At 46.9% G+C, this 19,561-nt stretch overlaps 2 protein-coding genes across 5 annotated transcripts; both read left to right on the top strand.

Moving 5' to 3' along the window:
* The first annotated feature begins 4,251 nt into the window (after nucleotides 1–4,251).
* LOC120694802 (potassium transporter 7-like) lies at nucleotides 4,252–10,026 on the top strand. The gene is made up of 9 exons (XM_039978089.1): nucleotides 4,252–4,572; nucleotides 5,261–5,504; nucleotides 5,788–6,033; nucleotides 6,136–6,189; nucleotides 7,178–7,438; nucleotides 7,533–7,585; nucleotides 7,662–7,776; nucleotides 7,866–8,120; nucleotides 8,617–10,026. Exons 1-9 carry the CDS (start codon nucleotides 4,537–4,539, stop codon nucleotides 9,720–9,722), a joined length of 2,370 nt encoding a protein of 789 aa, XP_039834023.1. The 5' UTR covers nucleotides 4,252–4,536; the 3' UTR covers nucleotides 9,723–10,026.
* A 1,037-nt stretch (nucleotides 10,027–11,063) lies between these two features.
* LOC120694800 (zinc finger CCCH domain-containing protein 4-like) lies at nucleotides 11,064–14,851 on the top strand. Of its 4 annotated transcripts, none has more exons than XM_039978087.1 (6): nucleotides 11,064–11,268; nucleotides 12,846–13,000; nucleotides 13,585–13,646; nucleotides 13,720–13,773; nucleotides 13,894–13,963; nucleotides 14,443–14,851. In XM_039978087.1, exons 1-6 carry the CDS (start codon nucleotides 11,165–11,167, stop codon nucleotides 14,448–14,450), a joined length of 453 nt encoding a protein of 150 aa, XP_039834021.1. In that variant the 5' UTR covers nucleotides 11,064–11,164; the 3' UTR covers nucleotides 14,451–14,851. The 4 variants fall into 4 exon arrangements, with proteins under 4 accessions (XP_039834021.1, XP_039834020.1, XP_039834019.1 ...); XM_039978086.1 differs by having other exon boundaries at nucleotides 13,891–13,963; XM_039978085.1 differs by having other exon boundaries at nucleotides 12,846–13,006.
* The last annotated feature ends 4,710 nt before the right edge of the window (nucleotides 14,852–19,561 follow it).

Below are 19,561 nucleotides of genomic sequence, written 5' to 3'. Positions count from 1 at the left end.
CACGTACGGATCAAATCCGACGGCCCGGCGGGCCAATCATATCATATTATGAACGGAAACGGCGTGACCCGAGATGAAACGGTTAGCAAATGTGCGGCAATTGCCAATGCAATCTTAAACACAGATGTATTTCAACTTCTGCTTGTATGTTTTTATTTATTTTGGCTTATTCTCTCTTACAGAACACTAATAAATCAGTCAAAATTAGATCATCCGAACAGAGTGGGGCTTCTTGATTAGCATAATACCAGCTTTTGCTTGATTAAAAGACTGCTACTAGTAATCTAAAAAAAAAGAGTGGTACTAGCAGGACAAACGGTCAAAGGCAAGTCAAAGTCGATGCCAATGCCCGGGTTTGAGCCAGACCAACCGCCACCGTGGACCAGACCACACGCGCGCCGCGGCCGAAATCTTAGACCACCGTGTACCCGCAGGTGGTTGATCGAGCAGGTTGAGTGCACGGCTTTTCTTTTTCTCCAGCTCTTGCCCGGATCGCCAAGCAATTAATGGCTCCTCCAAGTAATTACATTGACGAAGAAACTGTTCGAAGGTGACGCCGGGTCGCTGTCGGTATGCATGGACCGAAAAAGAAAACGATCGCGTTTCGCCGTTCCATCCACCGGGCCCTCAGATTTTGGTTCCATACCGTGCTTGATTCCTTTTTCTTTTCTTTTCTTTTGGGTCTACTCCAATAATACTTTAGCATATCGCAGGTCGCAAGGTGTAGCACAATGCATGTCCTCCTCCACTGCGAGAGAGTACTCAATACCGGTGCTAGCTGGACCTGATTGAGCTATCTATCTAGTACTCCATCTAGTATTCCATTCGTTTCAAATTATAGATCGTTTGACTTTTTTGTTTCCAAATTTGACCACTCGTTTTATTTAAAAATTTATCAAAATATCACTTCTTTTATTGTAGCTTTATTTATAAATACAAGAAGAATGACTTAAATTTGACTATATTTGCACATTTTTTTTGAATAAGACGAATAGTCAAACTTAGGATTAAAAAATCAAACGACCTATAATTTGGAACGGAGTGAGTACATGATATATATATATATATATATATATATATGTGCATAATATCGAGTCATTGACCCATACCCATTGGGCATCTGCGATGATTGTTCTGTACTTTTATCTAGAAAAATATAGGCAAGTTTACATTTTCATCACACAGCCACACAAGCCAGCTGGCTGTATAACTCAACTGAAGTAGTTTTGAATAGTACTGTGTGCAGTTTCTAGCAAACACGTGACGGCTAGCCGTAGTCTCAAGAGCCGTGGAGCCTCATAGGATAAGCAACACATCGTACATGTATACTAGGGGTTAATAACTTAGTGAAGTCCCTGATGGAGACGCTTTAGCATGACCATGAGTCCGTACAAATTACATGGTAAATAAATAAATGGAATTATTGGAGTTTGAAAGTCGCCAATGATTCTAGTAGTTTAGCGCAGATATGGGCCCAACCAGCGTTCGTTCTTCAACTATTATATAGTTCACTTGATGATCAGATCAAATAGCGCACATGTCTATCGTAACACATGGTTCATTCTCATTGGATCCGTGACAAAAGATTAGTTAATCTGACAACACTCAGGCACCATATATACTATGGGCGTGCTAGGCTACACACACTGTATGTCACTGCTACAAAAAACGATTTACCGAGGCGCTTTGAAAACGGCTAGGAGGCGGGGACAAAAAATAACCGCCTCGGTTAATGGCCAGGATTAACCGAGGCGGTCACATTTTATTAACCGAGGTGGTTATAAAAAACCGCATCGCAAAATGAATTAACCGAGGCGGTCAACCTTAGAACGACCGCCTCCAAAAATGCACTCATTTACTCAGGCAAACCTCTTAATTCAACCTGTCTCGGTTAATATTGCTGAGGCCCACCAAAAGCCCATTTCTCAGCCCACTACCGGATTTATATATATAGCAGAGGAAGTTAGGGTTTCCTCACTTCTCCCCTCCCTCAGTCCGATGGAGCACCCCCTCCCTCACTCTCTCACCTCTCTCTCTCGAACCCGACGCCCAGAGCCCCGACGCTGGCGCCCTCCTCCTCCCCTCACCCCGACGCCCTCCCCTCACCCTGACGGCGACGCCCTCCTCATCCCCTCACCCAGACGGTGGCGCGCATCAGCGGCGGCGACGGCGGGGCACGCATGGCGGAGGGGCGGCGACAGAGGTGGCCAGGCGGCGGGGCCCGCGTGGAGGGAGGCCGGGGGGCGCGACGACGCCCGTGGAGGGGCGGGGCGGCACCCGCGGTCGGGCCGCCCTCCTCCCTCTCCTCGCCTAGATCCGACGGCCGTGGAGGGGTGGGGTGGCGTGCGGGCTCAGGGAGCCCTCCTCTACGCCCTACTCCCTCTCCATGGCGCGGCGAACCTGGCAGTCCCCGGCGAGCCCCTATGGCGCGGCGACCTGGCGCTCCCCGGCGGCGGCCCTTCCTGGTGAGCCCTCTCCTCCCCTCCCCTCTGTCCCACGGCGGCGGCGGCCCCTTCCTAGCGTGGATCCAGGCGAGGACGAGCGCGGCCACCGGGCGGATCCAGTGCCGGCGAGCACGGGCGCGGCCACCGACGAAGCAAGGCACGGGCGAGCAGGGCCGGATCCGGCCTCCCCCGGCGGCAGCCTCTCCCGTGGATGGGCTCGGCGGGCCCTGGATGGGCTTGGCGGGCCTGTCCATGGGCTTCCTATTTTTTTGTTTTTTTATTTGATTAACCGAGGCGGGCAGCCCAACCGCCTCGGTTAATGCTTAATTAACCGTGACTGTAGTTCCGAGGCGTTTGCAAAAACCGCCTCGGTTAATGATTTTTGCCCGCCTCGGTTAATGTTTTTTTGTAGTAGTGTGTAGTAACCGGCCCCTAGATTCATTCATGACAATTCCAGCCATATTTTGATACCTCTTTACTCATCTTTTTTACCTTGTAGACAATATCAAGTAATTAATAATTATACATACACTCGAGGAGATCATTGAGAATGTCAAGGTCTCTCTAGCTATGCTCAGTTTCTGTCACCGGTGCCTGAGCAAACTGAGCGAAGACACACACACACACAAAGTTATCTATCCCCTAGTAAAAGCAAAGGAGTACGTTCCTTATGCTGAAAACTTTCTGTCTTTTTTTGCTCAAGTAGCTCGCTCTTGGTCTGTAATAACTGGATAGTAACCTAAGAATTCTGGGTTAAACTGCCGAGAGGTTTAGTCTGAGACAGGCTAGAAACTCTCCGTCCTTCTTCCCCCACCCCCACCCACCCACCCGCTGAGGGTCTTCGTGAACCTGTTTCTGTGCTTGTATACTTTGGTATTTTCGTTTAATGAAATGGAAATGGGGAGGAGCCCCGGGTCGAAAAAGCGAAGGAGTAGGAGCCCGCTTAGTTACAAAAAATTTTCACCCAAAATTTTTTGCCTCACCTTTAGACACATGTATGGAGCATTAAATATAGTTAAAAAATAAAACAAATTACACAGTTTAGATGTACACGACGAGACGAATCTTTTGAGCCTAATTAGTGCATGATTAGTCATAAGTGCTATAGTAACCCATATGTGCTAATAATGCGGTCAAAGACCTCAAAAGATTCGTCTCGCGGTTTTCAAGTGAGTTCTGAAATTAGTTTTTTAATTAGTGCCCGAAAATCCCTCCCGATATCTGGTCAAACATTTGATGTGATCTTTATACCAAAAATTTTCATCAACTGAACACTCCCTAGCGTCATTGGCCCCAAAAGTCTTTACACGAGAATACGAGATGGCCAGGCGCTCGTGTCAAAATCAAAATCCGCCGTGACGGAAAGCGCGGGCCCCATCGTCCGAGGCCGGGCCACGACTGGGCAGGCTCCTTTCTGCCCGCCGGTCACGATCGCTCCTCCCACTGACACTCGGAGCCCACCGATCCCCGCGGCCCACGCGCGGGTAGCCGTCTCCGTGTACTTCCCGGCACGGGGCCAGGGGACACACTCGCTTCGCCCCAAGCACACGCAGTCCCAACCCAGACTCTAACCCTCCTATTTATTATGTTATTTATTATGTTTTGTTGATGTGGCAATATATTTATAGAAGAGAGAGAAATCAAGACTCCAAGTCTTATTTAGACTCTAAGTCTTTACGCAAATCAATAATGAATGTGTGAGAGATAAATGGACATATAAACCAAAGTAACACACTTTATATTGAGAAACCAAAGTAGTTTTTTATAATAGAGTTTTTAAGGTTTAGACTGAGTGGAGTCTGGGACTGCCCGTCCGCGAGACGGCGACGTGCGCATCAAGCTCTTCACCTCCCCCGCGAGCCCTCCTCTTCCCCTCATCTCCACGGCTTCGCCTATAAAAACTAGACGAGGGGAAGCTTCTCAGGTACGCCTGATCCCACCGCCGCCGTTTCCTCGGGCGCTCCCGCTCGACAAGCCTACATGGGCGTAGCACCAGCGGCGGGCGGTTTCGTCTTAGCCTTGGCTTCTTCCAGCTTCCGCTTCTGCTCCGCCTAGCTGCCTACGCTCTCGCTTCCAGTGGCGGGAGCGCCCAATGGACGAGGAGATCGGCGGCGCCGCCGCGCGGCAGGTAACGGCTCCACCCCACCCCCTCTGCTCTGAACTCGTTTGGGGGGTGTTCCGGCCTTCCGGGGTTGCTCGGATTTCGTTCGATTTTGGTCGTCGCGCGATCCAGGAAGCGACGAGCTGATTTGGCTCGATTTCGAGAGAGCGTGAACTGAGTCGAAATCGCCTTTACTCGATTTTGATACGGCGATATGGAGCGGAGGACTGGGGTAGAAATTTGCCGGCGAATGCGAGATGACCGGTTGGGTTCATTCGTCCGTAGTATCATGTGATTGAATCGGGTCAACGTTTGGCTGCTGCTCGATGCTAGTACATGCTCACGGTACGGTGAAAACCTGACCTGACCATTACCAACCAATAGTTTTCACCGTTTTGCAGCGTTGACGCATCGTTATCGTATTTAAATTATTGGCATGTGTACATTTTTTACTTAGATATTTTTTTTTAAAAAAATATTGAATTCCCCTAGAGCAAACGTCACTTTCGGTACTTTATGCTGCAATTATGCAGTTAACAACCACCGCAATGCATCAGCAGTTTTGGCTGGTGCCGCTGGAAATTTGATTATTAGTTTTGCTGAATTTGCGTTGTCTTGCATCTGGGTACTGGTTTGGTGCTGCTTCCTCACCACTGACGCTTCCTGATAGTTGCTACTCACAACTTGAATGCTTATTGTGGTTGTTGTTTTTCAGGTTCAGTGGAAAATTTACTGCAAAACTCTCTCCGTGCTAGCGTTCCAGAGCTTAGGTGTGGTGTATGGAGACTTGAGTACGTCGCCTTTGTACGTCTACAGAAACTCATTGTCCGGAAGACTGAATGCCTACATTGATGAGACAACCATCTTTGGGTTGTTTTCTCTGATATTTTGGACTCTTACACTGGTTCCACTGCTGAAGTACGTCATAATTGTATTGAGTGCGGATGATAATGGGGAGGGTAAGCAACTTAATTGCAATATATTGTGTTATGCCTTTTGGAACTGTCAAGTTGTGTCACTGATTTTCTGATGGAAATGCATATGCTGAATTTCAAGCTAGTTTCGCTTCTTGAATTTCCAGAAAGTGCTAGCTTAAGTACATGCAAAACTTCTACAATAAGGGTACTATGTCATGATAAGGAATACGGAAACGGCTGTCTAGCAGCTGTTTTGTTTAGCTAAGTAGTATGTTTTTTTTTCTTTGATAGACATTTTACTGATCAAAGTTAATATGTTGCACAGGTGGACCGTTTGCTTTGTACTCACTTCTTTGCAGGCATGCAAAATTCAGTTTGCTGCCAAACCAGCAAGCGGCAGATGAAGAGCTGTCAACATATTATCAGCCAGGCACTGGTCGCCCTGCGGTGTCCTCTCCATTCAAAAGGTTTCTAGAGAAGCACAGGAAGCTGCGGACCTGTTTACTTCTTTTTGTTCTGTTTAGTGCCTGCATGGTGATAGGTGATGGTGTACTTACACCAACTATATCCGGTATGCATTTCATGTCCTAGATTCTTTACTTTGTTTTTCACTTTATTTAGTTATCTGGTATATTCTTCTCTCCTGTGACATCTAATGTTGTGCGTAATGTAGTTTTGTCAGCCATCTCTGGATTACAAGACCCTGCCACAAGTGGATTATCAAATGGTATGCATTGGTTCTATGTTTTTCTACTGTCTGTTGTTGTCTTTTAGAAATTCATCGTTGTAAAGTAATTTATTCTAATCACGAGATTGTCTTGAGAAGGTGTTCCATCTAGTATGCTTATAGAGCACCAGTTGGCTGAAGTTTAGTATGTTAGTTTGGAATTCAACATGAACAGTTTTTCTTAGTTGATCTCCTAGATTTTGGGTATGTGCTGAGGGGTTGCAGTCAATCTGTAATTTAATGGCCTCGTGATTTGCAACATAGATCTAGACTGCTTTTACTTATTGAATTGATACTACCTTCTTTGTTGTGATAATAATATAATATGCTGAAAAACTACTTCATTTTCATGTTCTAGTTGTATAAATTTTCAAACTTACTTGAATGGTAAACAATTTGTCATCTATGATTCGTGAAAATACTGAGATGAAACCAATCTCGGCAAATTATAATTCAACCTACCATTAAAATAGTTGAAGGGCCTTTAAATATACTCGAAATATGAATTCTACTGAATATTTCATAATTTTGTTGGTATGTGTTCAAGAAAATAGGTAAGTAGGACTGGAACACGGAAAATCTGGAACACCTATCTGATTCTTTTGAATTTTTTAGAGCTTGGGTTTGATCTGGTAACTGGTAAGACCGCAAGACCTCGAATCAATTTGAACCTAAACATCTCTAAAATTGCACCATATACTATTCATATTTCAACGTGACAGTTACAGGGCATGAGTGTGAGTGAGCGACTTGTCTTGACACAAGCATTGGCAATCTTTTGTATTGTGCTTGTGCTCACATATCACAGATAACTACATAACTACATAAATGTTGATTTGTGTGCGCAGGGATTTTGTGCATTAACGTTATTAATTATAAACTATATGCATTGTGCAATACTTTTCCTTTTTTAACTAGACATATTTTTGTGCTTTTCTTTCTTGATTGATGAATGTATTGCCATCCTGATCAACTTGTTGGCACACAGGATGGATCGTATTCATTGCATGTGTTGTGCTTGTTGGTCTCTTTGCTCTGCAGCACCGAGGTACTCATAGGGTGGCATTCATATTTGCTCCGATTGTTGTGCTCTGGCTCTTGAGCATTGGTATCATTGGTCTATATAACATCATCCGCTGGAATCCTAGAATATTTGTTGCTCTTTCTCCACACTACATTGCAAAGTTTTTTAAGAAAACAGGAAGAGATGGTTGGATTTCTCTCGGCGGAGTACTTCTTGCCATCACAGGTGAACTCAAGTAGACCTGCTATCAGGATGAATCTATTGTCTTATTCTTATAATTGACGAATAGTTGTCTTACGAATGAGTATCACACATGCAGGTACTGAAGCTATGTTTGCCGATCTTGGCCACTTCACTGCTGCATCTATCAGGGTATGAAGAATGGTTTATATGTTTATCAAAGCCCAAAAGGAATTTATGCATAATCCAGCTCTTGTCCTGCTTGCAGCTGGCTTTTGTTGGTGTCATATATCCCTGTCTTGTGCTGCAATATATGGGACAGGCTGCGTTTCTGTCTAAAAACATGCCAGCTGTCTATGACAGTTTTTATCTTTCTATTCCAAGTAAGCTTCAGAACACTAAACATTTTTGTGACTTATTTTTTCACATGTTACCAAAAAATAGTGTTGAATTATGTTCATCATGCTTGCAGGTCCTTTGTTTTGGCCTGTATTTGTCATAGCAACTCTTGCTGCAGTTGTGGGCAGCCAGGCTATTATATCTGCAACCTTTTCTATTGTTAAGCAGTGCCTTGCTCTGGGATGCTTTCCACGGGTGAAGGTTGTGCATACGTCTCGGTGGATTCATGGCCAGATTTACATACCTGAGATAAATTGGATTCTGATGGTCCTCTGTTTAGCTGTGGCACTTGGCTTCCGTGACATCACAGTGATAGGAAATGCTTATGGTAGGTATTACCACTTCTGTTGTGCAGAAACCGGAGAATAATCCTTTCAAACACATGGGAACTATATGGCACTTCCATTTTACAGCACGTGCATACCCTCCATTTCATCCAAAACCTTCATTTTTAGGCATTCACAACTTTGCAATCCATGTCACACCCTCATCTATAATTGAATATGCATGGTTTGCTATCACATAGTTGAACAATCCAAGAAATCTGTAATTTACAATAGGAGATAGTACTGTACTTGGCAACTTTTGAACACGAGCTGCTAATTTTCCTTTCTTTTCTTTTGAAACCAACGCTGCTAATTTTCTTGATAGGTTGTAAGTGGTGCTTATAAATTTGGAGATGTGGATAGGCAGTTTTTTTCTAGCATCTTTCAATTTTTTCATGGACACATTGATCTTCTGCCATCGTATATGTTTCATGAATTCCTCATACAGGATGAATGAACAATCACTAAACCTAGCTCTCTCCATCTGTGTGATCTCAGGTCTCGCATGCATCACCGTGATGTTCGTGACCACCTGTCTGATGTCATTGGTCATCATCTTCGTGTGGCAGAAGAATGTCCTGGTCTCCCTGTTATTCCTCGTATTCTTCGGGGCAATTGAAGCCGCCTACCTGTCAGCAGCAGTTATGAAGGTTCCCCAGGGAGGCTGGGCTCCGATCGCGCTCGCCTTCGTGTTCATGTCCATCATGTACGTGTGGCACTACGGCACGCGGCGGAAGTACATGTTCGACCTCCAGAACAAGGTCTCGATGAAATGGATCCTGAACCTCGGGCCGAGCCTGGGGATCATGCGCGTGCCGGGGATCGGCCTCATCTACACCGAGCTGGTGACCGGTGTCCCGGCCATCTTCTCGCACTTCGTCACCAACCTGCCGGCGTTCCACCAGGTGCTGGTGTTCGTGTGCGTCAAGTCCGTGCCGGTGCCGTACGTGCCCATCGACGAGCGGTACCTGATCGGGCGGATCGGCCCTCGGGAGTACCGCATGTACCGGTGTATCGTCAGGTACGGGTACAAGGACGTGCAGAAGGACGACGAAAACTTCGAGAACCACCTGGTGATGAGCATCGCCAGGTTCGTCCAGATGGAGGCCGAGGAGTCGGCCTCGTCGGGGAGCTACGAGTCGTCGACGGAGGGGAGGATGGCGGTGGTGCACACCACCGACACGACGGGGACGGGGCTGGTGGTGAGGGACTCCACCGACGACGACGCTGCGGCGGCGGGCACCTCGTCCCTGACCCGGAGCAGCAAGTCGGAGACGCTCCGGAGCCTGCAGGAGATCTACGAGCTGGAGAACGCTGGCAGCGTCAGCCGCCGGCGGAGGGTGCGGTTCCAGATCGACGAGGAGGAGCGGATCGACCCGCGGGTGAGGGACGAGCTGTCGGACCTCCTGGAGGCCAAGGAGGCCGGCGTGGCGTACATCATCGGCCACTCGTACGTCAAGGCGAGGAAGAACTCCAACTTGCTCAAGACGTTCGCCATCAACTACGCCTACTCGTTCCTCCGGAAGAACTGCAGGGGCCCGTCGGTGACGCTGCACATCCCCCACATCAGCCTCATCGAGGTCGGCATGATCTACTACGTGTAGTCGTGCAGAAGACCCTGCTACTGCGCAGCGCGCGCGGATTTTGTGACGTGGCTGGTTTAATTTGAACCCAGCCTCCTGCCCAATATCAGTTTAGTTTTGACTGTGCTTGTATATTTGTAATTTCATCGAGGTGGGAGGCAGCGTAAAAAGATAAGCGGGGTCCGGCGGTTGCCATCGTTTGAATTTTGCTGCTTCCGTACCCTTGTAAATAGATTGTGTGCTCGTCATGGAAAATGTAAGCATTATCTTGGCTACAGATTTGACCATTATTTATAATTTGACGCTCATTTGGACGGTGGTACCACTCTGACCGTATCACGTGCCTCTGAAGTCTGAACAAATCCGGCTATAGCAAAATTGTTACAATCAGTGTCACGGGTCCACACGTCATAGAGGGATATGTAGGGGTGGTAATGGGTCATGGCCCTAGTAGCCTCTTCACAGCCCAACAAGACTCTTAAGTTATTTAGTTCAAAAGTGTATAAGATTAGAGCTCGGCTGTTTTAGGGCCCGATCCTTAAATTTTCTAATTCAAAATTTTGGCCTTTTTACCACCCCTAGGGATATGCGGCCAAGCAGGCTCGGAAAAACCTATGCATCTTCCGGAAGTTTTTTTCCCAACATAATTTTTAGTGTTTGAGATTCGTGCAACTATTACCAACCATTGGATCTACACACTCAAACCTAACCCTTTCTTCTCCATCCTTCACCGTGCCCGTCGCCGGCGCCCCTACTGGGCCACGCCACCGCGCCATGGCCGCCCCCGGCCGCCGCGCGCTGCTACCGCGGCCGCGCCGTGGCCTCCGCCTGGGCCACGCCACCGCGCCATGGCCGCCCCCGGCCGCCGCGCGCTGCTACCGCGGCCGCGCCGTGGCCTCCGCGCGACGCCGCCCCTGGCCGCCTCCACGCCATGGGCGCCGCTCCGCGCCGCCGTCGGGCCACCGCCACGCCCTGACTAGGCCGCGCGCGCCGCCGTGCCTAGCGCCGCCGTTTGGTCGCCGGAGAAGAAGTGTTCAACATTTTAAATTTACCATTTGAACATTTGAGATCTAGAATTTCAACATTTTATCTATAGAGTTTCAACATTTCGAACGTCAAATGTTGAACATGTTTAAAAAATGTTGAACATATTTAAAAGAAATATTGAACAGTTTACAATAGCTAATTGGACCAAATGAACTTTAAAGATAAATAGTTTATCCACTTTTCACGAAATGCATAGGAGCCCCCAAGCAGGCTACAGTCTACAACAGAGCCACGCGGGTTCGTGTTCCGTCTTCGGCTCGAGCCCTCGAGCCGAACAGGTCGAGGATCGCAACGGCCCGGCTGCATACCTGGTCCGACCAGACCAGATCACAAGAGCCCAACGAGCCCGACCCGGTCGGGCTTCCATCTTCCTTCCAGTCTTCCTGCCTAGAGCTCCCTTCCCGTGCGGCGGCGACATGGCGGCGGCCGGCGACCTGTCCGATGATGAGAAGAGGGCGATGCGGGGCAGCAAGTTCGCGCCGCTTCCTCCGCCTCCTTCCACCTCCCGCCCGCAGCCCAGGTATCGCGTCGCTCCCTTCTCTGTTACCTGCGTCCAGATCCACAGATAGCCCGATTCGGAGCGTTTCGTGATGTTGCGCTTGCGACGGCAACTGGATTAAGCTTGATTTTGTTGCGAGCAAATCGATAGAGCGAAGACTGAATGTCCGGATTAAGGTTTCGCCGATCGCAGTTTAGCTTGCTTGGTCAGGTCAGATGGGTACTGCGTGCAGTTGAAGTAAAATTGCGCGTTTAAAATACTTCGTGTAATTTCGTACTCCTGGTTTGGGGAGTTAGAACATTTTGTGCGAATGTGATTTAAATTTTAGAGTTAAATACACCAGCGGGTAGCCACTTAGGTCCACAAACTCGCAAAATCGCAAAATCGAAATCTGGCACCCAGAACTAGTTAAGTTGTGCCACTTAGATCCATACCCCTTGATGAGGCGCCACAAATATATGCAAAAAAGCCCTCCAAATTTGCCATCTTCTCCTCTCCCGTCCAGCGGCCTCCCAGTGTTGGCGGCCGCTCGCCTCCACCCATGCGCCGTCAGGCCCGATGACCGTCCGCCTCCGGTCGCGGCGGCAGGGTAGGGGCCCATCCCTGGCCTCGCGCGGCCGCCAGCGGCGCAGTAGCAGGGCAGGCGATGGGGGCAGCGGCACTTCTGGCGGACTCCTGCGGCGATGGTCGTGGCGGCCTCCCGCGGCGGCGCCCCTGGCCCGTGCCCTGTGGCCGCGACCGGAGTCACATGGAGGTGGCCCGACACCAGGCCTGATGGCACGCAGGTGGAGGCGGGCGGCCGGAAAGGAGAAGATGGCAAATTTGGAGGGCTCTTTTGCATATATTCATGCCATGTGGCGCTCCGTCAAGGGATATGGACCTAAGTGGTACAACTTAACAAGTTCAGGATGCCAGGTTTAGATTTTGCGTGTTTGTGGACCTAACTGGCACCTCGAGACAAGTTTGAGATTTGAGGTCTGCTGGTGTATTTAACTCTAAATTTTAGTTACAGTAATTGGGCTCTTTTAGTTTCATGTAACTCAAAATTCACATCAGATTATACTCAGGAGAGTCAGTGCAATGCTATTTAACATATATACCCAAAAATAACAAAAACAGCGGAGCAAGTTGAAGCCTGAATGTCTACCTCATGAAACATAAAATGGAGCTCAACTGTGGCCAATGTCACTGTTTTAGGCAGTTGTACTTTCTGCAAGCTGCTAAAGTAATGCCATGTTAAATAGATAAACATTGGTGTACTAAGACGCAGAATTTGACATTATCTTGCAACCATAAGTTACATGACCTGATGACCATGATTCGTATTTTTCCATCTCTATGTTTATCCTACTTTCATACTTATTAGTCTTAGATCAGTCCTGAACCCTCTAGAGGGAAAAGCGCCTAGGTGCTAGGTGAGGGCGCTGTTGCTCCGCCTAGCGCCTAGGCGCTTCCTTTTGAACAGAGACTGCGGCAGATCTTATCCTGGCAATATAAGTCTAATTGCTTTAACAATGTCGCTCTGTGAAAATCATACGATGTTTCCTGAGTATCTCTCTTTCGGCAACGTGCATAACATTATGATGTATACCAAATAGGATGGCGCATCCCGGGGGACCACTAACCACAAACAAGGCTGCTGCCTTAGCGAAATTCCTTGAGAGAAAACTTCAGCAACCTGATGGCTTGGACTCCCTGAACCCTGACCTTGTAAAACTTGCTGTGAAAAATGCAAAGGAAACCATAAAAGCTAGTAAGGGTACACCTCTCATCCCATTCCTCTATATGTACTCTGTAAAATATGCATTACATGAATTATCTTTTTATGAAGTGTATGATGGAACAGTAGTAGGCATATACTACTGTTGGTATGACATAGGAGTATGAAATAAACATCATCTTAAAATTGCATCGCTCATTTTTCAGTTTCTTGCATACTTTGCAAGTGTTTGTTTGTACTGTCTGTTAAATCTTTTTGCTGGAATACAATAAATTATTGATCTACATGGGGACAAAAAAAAACTCAGTGGAGACTGCTGCATACTGTAGTTTTAGTTTGTGCGAGGCTTCATAACAATGTATGCCCTAATAAACAGTAAAGACAAAATTCAGACATGACACTAGATTGATTTTGCCGTTTTACCCATCAACGGCTTGCCTAATATTGTCGAATTGACTTCTAAGATAATATTTTTGCGGCAAACCTCCTTTTCACTGTTTTGTCATTCATGATGATTGCCAAGTTATTTCTCATATATCTTTGCAGCAGCAAAGTTGACTTACGTCCCCTCGGACGTAGTGGATTTGCATTTTAATAACTTTACGTTGCTGATACAGGCGAGGCTTCAACTTCAGGAAGAGTAATACGACATGTGTCATCATTTGAGGATGGTTCTGAGGTATGTTTGGTGATTATGGTTTTCTTGTATGAGTCCCCTAATTTGATTCAGCATTTAACTTCTAAAATAACAGGATTCTGAAGACGAAGCAGAAGTGAAGGGGATCAAAAGAAAAAGGAAAAATAAGGTATATCCCATGAATCCTCACTTAAAATGTTGATTGAATTTTATTTGCATATATCCAGTTGGTTTATGTGTGCAAGGTTCATCGGTTGTATCTGATATAGTCATTTGTATTGTTCAGAAGGTTAAAGCTCATCAAGATGATGAACATCAGAGCAAGAAAAAGAAGAAAAAGAAAAAGAAAAAGGGCAAAGGTAATTCAATATAGCTTCTTGCGCTCCTTGTTCTTTCATGCAAAAGAAATTGATGGGCAGATAGTCAATGAACTGAAACTAAGCCACTATGGCGTACTGTCGGAGTGTCACCTTAGTTCACCATGGAACTTTCTGTAGATAGTGGTCCATGGTGTTATCTTTGGCAGCACCCTCGCTAGAGAGGTCAGTGGTGCATGGGCCGGCCAGGGTTCAAACTCTGGTCTATGGGGTTCCCAGGTGAAGCTGGGGGATATCTCTAGCCCATGTGCCTTCTAGTGTTCTCATGCCCTAGATTAGATTACTGGACATTGCTATATATGAAATAGTTTGATACCTGCACAATCATCTTTAGCAGATACGGCCTAAATGGAATATTCGTGTTTGTTTTTTTATTTCTTTATATTGACCACAATATTACTGTGGATACTCATCTACACACAGCACTTTGTATATCTGATATTTTTTGTAATTGAACACAGGTTGCTGATTATTACATGCCCGAGAAAGAGTCAAAGAAGGAAAATTTGAAATCTTATGATTTTTTCAACTAGTATTAGGAAGCTGCAAGCAGGCAGGTCTCAGCCGCAAAAGAAAGGGGGGGGGGGGGGGGGAAGCAAGCATCCCTCCCTTTCTGTTCCTACCTGCCATTCAAATTTCTTGTAAACGTACTGTGCCTGTCAAATGAGCACTGGAAGTTCCCATTTGCTGCAAAGGGCAGCTCAGCAAACATCCCTGTATCTCTATGCAAGAGGGTAACACACTTTACATTGGAATTCCCAGATTGTACAATGGAACCTAGCAGTCTCTGTTTGCAAATGCCATGAATATCGTTGTATACTTGTATGCTGAAAGTTTTCCCTCTGCTATAGCATGGTATGCTGATGATCATCTACTTCCCATTCATCTGTTGAGCTGTAGGTGCCTTTTTTACTGCATTGTGTATTCTACCAGTCACATGAAGGGCAAAACCTGATTGCCTCCTTCCTCTCAGGTGCAGAATTGCTGCTCGACGTGTCCTTTCCATGGATTATGAGAGAGATCCAGTGGGTGGCCCGATGAAGCTGTCAAGGCGTCAAGCTCAGCTCAGGCCTAGGCTGTTGTTTCCCGAGGAGTCAACATGTCTTAACCACGACAGCAGCCGTGCCCCTGGTGTAGCCTGCGCTACAGTGGTACTCTGCTAGTAGTGCACAGTTGAAGCTACTCCACGTAGGATCTGTGGCTGCAGCCATTGCTTGGGGGCAGTAGAGCTGCTGCACCTGCAAATACTAGGAATTGGTGATTGCGCCCGTACACCCCCCAAATAATTGGTCGTGAAAATCTTGGCAAATAGACAAGGAAACCTCATCCTAGTATACTACGGCTTAAATAACGAGAAGATTCAGTGCAGCCCAGAGCCCAGATGGATCGATCATTTTGCAGGCTCATTCAGCTGGTCCAAATTTGTTGGTTTCAGTTGTTGAAAAGAAAAAAGAAAAATGTTGGTTTCGTCTCATGCATTGCATGGGGGGAAGAAGCTAGTAGCCATGGCAAAGCAAACCAAACACGGTCCTTTGTTGCCATTTCGGGAGGGCGTGAATGGACGGGGGCGCGGCCGGCGGATTCTCCCATCATGTGCTGCGTGAACAGTGGCCCTGTCTATCCTTGTGCCACCATCAACTTGCCGCTGCCCATCCCTGACACGACACCTGGTCCGGTCGGGTCGGGTCTCTGCCACTGCCAGGAGCCGAGGCCCGAGGGGGGAAAAGTCTCGCTGCTTTTTCACCGGTGCTGGTACATTATGCTGTCACGCTCGGCTCCTGAGTGAACAATCACCTCGCTGTCCCAGTCACCACGGTCATTGCATTGCTCGTGCCATTCCCCACATCCACAGTAGCATAGCTACCGATCAGCACTGCAACGTATTTTCCACTCGAGTGGTTCCTTTCTTTCATCATCTGCATTGCATTGCCCACAGCCCACAGTACAGCTGCTTGGAAGTTCATTGTTGTAACACAAGAAAATATTAATTCGTAGCACAAATTAATCGATCCATCAAATTCTTTTGTAAATGGCCAAGCATATATCATTTCGCGTTCGAAACTCATTCTCATCTCTCACGCATGTGCTAGCTAGTAGCTAGTAAAGAGCCGGCCGGGGGTGTACGCGCGCAGCAGCAGCAGCGGCGGCCAGCAGCGCAGGCAGACACGGTATGGCGCCGGCGGCGATCGGCTGGTGGTGCTCGGCCACGACGACATGGGGCGTGGTCGTGGTCGAGCGGCTCGGTCGGCTGCGGCTGCCGGCGCGCGCGATGGATCGACGTCTTCTCGTACTCCGGCCGCCTCGTAAGCAACAAGCTTATCCCTCCTCTGCGGCCTGCGGGCGTGCGCGCCGTATGTCGCTGTGGCTGGCGCAGGGCCGTGCGTGCAGGCGCCGCGACACGTCGCTCGGGGCCTCTGCCACCCGCACGACCCTACTGTTCCCGGCCCTCTACGCAGACGCAGCAGCGCGCACTCTACTACTCGACGACCCTATCCATCTACTACCATGCATCTCGATCGCATCCATTTCTTTTCTTAATAATAACACTATATATCTACCTAGCTAGCTAGCTCTGCCGGTTGGTTGGTTGATCATTTCGACCGGTATGGTATGGTATGGTATGGTATACATGCAGCTGAGCTTAAGCTACGACGACGACCTTTGCCTGCCTCTGCCTTCTTGCTTGCTGCAGGCCGGGAGCGTGGTTGGTATGGTACCTATACCTTTGTTAGTCGTATGCAATTGCAATGCATGCATGGCATGATTCTATTCCACAAAGGAATACCGGCCGGGAGAGAGAGAGATGCACAAGTGGCCGGAGCTGAAACGATGCGTTGTTCATCATTCACTCTTCGTTCCATCTATCCTGTGTGGAGGCCGGGAGCACTAGGCAGGCATCGTAGAATTCAGTGGAGTAGCGTAGTGGACTGTACAAGCCATGGCCAGCCAGCCGCCTCTGTATCGTATCGTATAGTATAGTCATCAGGAGGGTCAGCTTCGATCAGCTCCCCTTTTTGCAACGGGGCTCTGCTCTCGTACTTGTCAGTTTTTGCTCCAACAAGCATGTGCCCCGGCCGGACCTGTCAGCTTTTATCAGCCTTGAATCTTCCATATACTACTGCTAGTACTTGTACTGACACTCATCTGCAGCTACCAATCCCCAGAAACACACACAGGGATCCAGTAAATTATATATATTACCTAGATGGTAATGACAGTGTTAGTTTCAGGCAGGCAGTAACTTCTAACTGTGCGTGTACTCACATACTTTTATCTGTCAATGATTGCTCTCGGTCAAATACACGCGTGGCGTCGGGGATCAGGCAGCCTAACACGACGGTTCAATTCATGGGAACTTGGAGAAATAAAGGAAATGCTAGCTGCTTCAGCAGCTCGGGGCCAAGCAATCATCTATGTGTAATTGCATTGCGTGTGTTGTCTAATGATGATGATTATGTTGCTAGGATATCGATCATGCATGACGAGTGTTTATTTGGTACTGTGCACTGCCCTGCACACTGTCCTCTTCGGTACTTGGTCGCTTTCTTTTGATTAATCGCCACGAACAGCAGCACTACGGGAGCACTTTGACCAATACAAGAACCTTGTCTAGTTTCCTTCCGGGCTTGGGGTTTGAACTCCAGTCTTGCTGCTTGTCTCATCTGCTCCGTGACACTATTGTTATATCTATGTACTCGATCCCTTCGGTCACAAATAGGGGTGGTAAAGGGCCTAACATTTTAAACTAGAAAATCTAAGAATCGGACCCTAAAAGGGCCGGGCTCTAAACATATGTATTTTTGAACTAAAAATTTTAAGGGTTTTATTGGGCTGTGAAGAGGCCATTAGGGCCATGGCCCATTACCACCCCGGGTCACAAATAGGCCGGTGTAGTATTATTGTTCGTTCAAAAAAGTGTAGTGTAGTTTTGGGTTGTGTGCAGCCAACCATTCCAAACTTTGACTACAATCACTTTAATTTCTAGCTATGTTCTGAGTTTGGATATTTTTTTAAAGAAAAAAAGTTGATTTGAGTAAAAATTTGTATCAAAAGTGGGTTCATAACCCTATTTTTGCTACATTTTATAAATACATTCAGCATAAATTAGTAATTATGCTTTGAGGAGCGTGTCAATGCCCAGTAATACATTTATTTTTAATTAGATATTAATAGTTGTTAGCTTGGGTTCCCAGATACTAGCACTACCCTAAACAAGCATTGGGAAAAAACGAATTATGAAGACTGGCGGCAATAATGCAATGCTGAGTACGCAACATAAGGCCGGGGAAAAAGCATACGGAAAAACAATTGTGTAAAACTTAGTTCCAGCAAGCAATGAAGCTCCCATAAACTGAAATTTAACGGGGAGTTCAAATTTGAAATGATTAAAGCAACTCCGGGACGGAGCTTGTTTATTTCCTGACAGTACTTTGCACAATCGAACTCTGCATCTCTCTCTCTCTCTCTCTCTCTCTCTCTCTCTCTCTCTCTCTCTCTCTCTCTCTCTCTCTCTCTCTCTCTCTCTCGCTTTATTATTCAAACCACAAGTTGGTGAGACAAATGTGCATGCCCCAAGTGGTCTTTTTCTACCTTTTCTTAATTTTGTATAGTGAGCTTGTCTTGCATACTTCTAGCTACAGAGCTCCACCCCTCTTCCCCCCAACACTTGTTCCTTCTATAAAAGAGGTCTAAACCCTAAAGTCAAAGTAGCACAAAGCCCACCCACAAAACCCGGTGAAATGGACAACAACATGTGTCTTGTGTGCTGTGCTCCTTCCATCATAATTAGTACTACTTCTGGTCTCTCTCCAAATTAACAAACTTAATCACATTTATCAATTCTGGTAGTACATCTTGTCATAACATTATCTAAATAGAAAAAAAGGATCTTGTCCTGGACATTATGCGGAACCTCCTAGTCCTTAGATTGTGCATGCCCCAACTGCCTTTTTCTCCCCTCTCAGTTGAAGACCACCTTCTCCTCCTCACACCTTTTCAGATGTCTAGCTAGGGCTTGACCTGGCCCCATTTTGCATTTCACAAGCCAGCATATATATGCCAAATTCACACGAGAGGGCTGGGGTAGGGGAAGTCAAGGTCACCAGATAAGATCCTGCACTCTACATCCTCCTCCTCTTGTCTAGTTGCATTTGTAGAAGCTATGGCCTTAGATGCAAGAATTGCTCCAAATGCAAGAATCCAAGTTCTCCATTGTTTTCATGAGGAAGGGAAAGTCAAGGATTTGTACACTCCAAGAACAACCTTTACAAGATGCTTCAAACTATGAAGATTAACGCGTCTTTCTTCTCACCCATTTATTAACTAAGCGACCACGTGTAATAATATTTACTTAGGTTGCTTAACTATTTCAACGGCAGCAAGGACAGCACAAGCAGTTACTTCTAGAAGTGGACGTGGGTCCACACCATTTTTCTCTGAGAAAGAAGAAAAAACACTAATCTGCATTTATATATTTGCATATGTATGTGCTTAATCAACATTACTGTGGATAAAAATTAATTAATCTCTGCAGTATATATTTGGGTCGTCAGCATCTCATCATACAAAAGATATTGAAGT

Source organism: Panicum virgatum, chromosome 2K (assembly GCF_016808335.1).
Source record: "Panicum virgatum strain AP13 chromosome 2K, P.virgatum_v5, whole genome shotgun sequence".
Classification (NCBI taxonomy): Eukaryota; Viridiplantae; Streptophyta; class Magnoliopsida; order Poales; family Poaceae; genus Panicum; species Panicum virgatum.
Note: the sequence above shows the minus strand (reverse complement) of the source record. Positions and strands in the feature narration are given on the sequence as shown.

Bases quoted from the DNA above. Each gene is read 5' to 3' on its own strand.
- LOC120694800 (XM_039978084.1), top strand. From the start codon at position 11,165: ATGGCGGCGGCCGGCGACCTGTCCGATGATGAGAAGAGGGCGATGCGG. The intron at 13,007-13,584 runs GTACACCTCTCA...TTGCTGATACAG, and splicing joins AACCATAAAAGCTAGTAAGG to GCGAGGCTTCAACTTCAGGA. The intron at 13,774-13,890 runs GTATATCCCATG...TGTATTGTTCAG, and splicing joins AAAGAAAAAGGAAAAATAAG to AAGGTTAAAGCTCATCAAGA.
- LOC120694802 (XM_039978089.1), top strand. From the start codon at position 4,537: ATGGACGAGGAGATCGGCGGCGCCGCCGCGCGGCAG. The intron at 7,586-7,661 runs GTATGAAGAATG...TCCTGCTTGCAG, and splicing joins TCACTGCTGCATCTATCAGG to CTGGCTTTTGTTGGTGTCAT. The intron at 8,121-8,616 runs GTAGGTATTACC...GTGTGATCTCAG, and splicing joins AGTGATAGGAAATGCTTATG to GTCTCGCATGCATCACCGTG.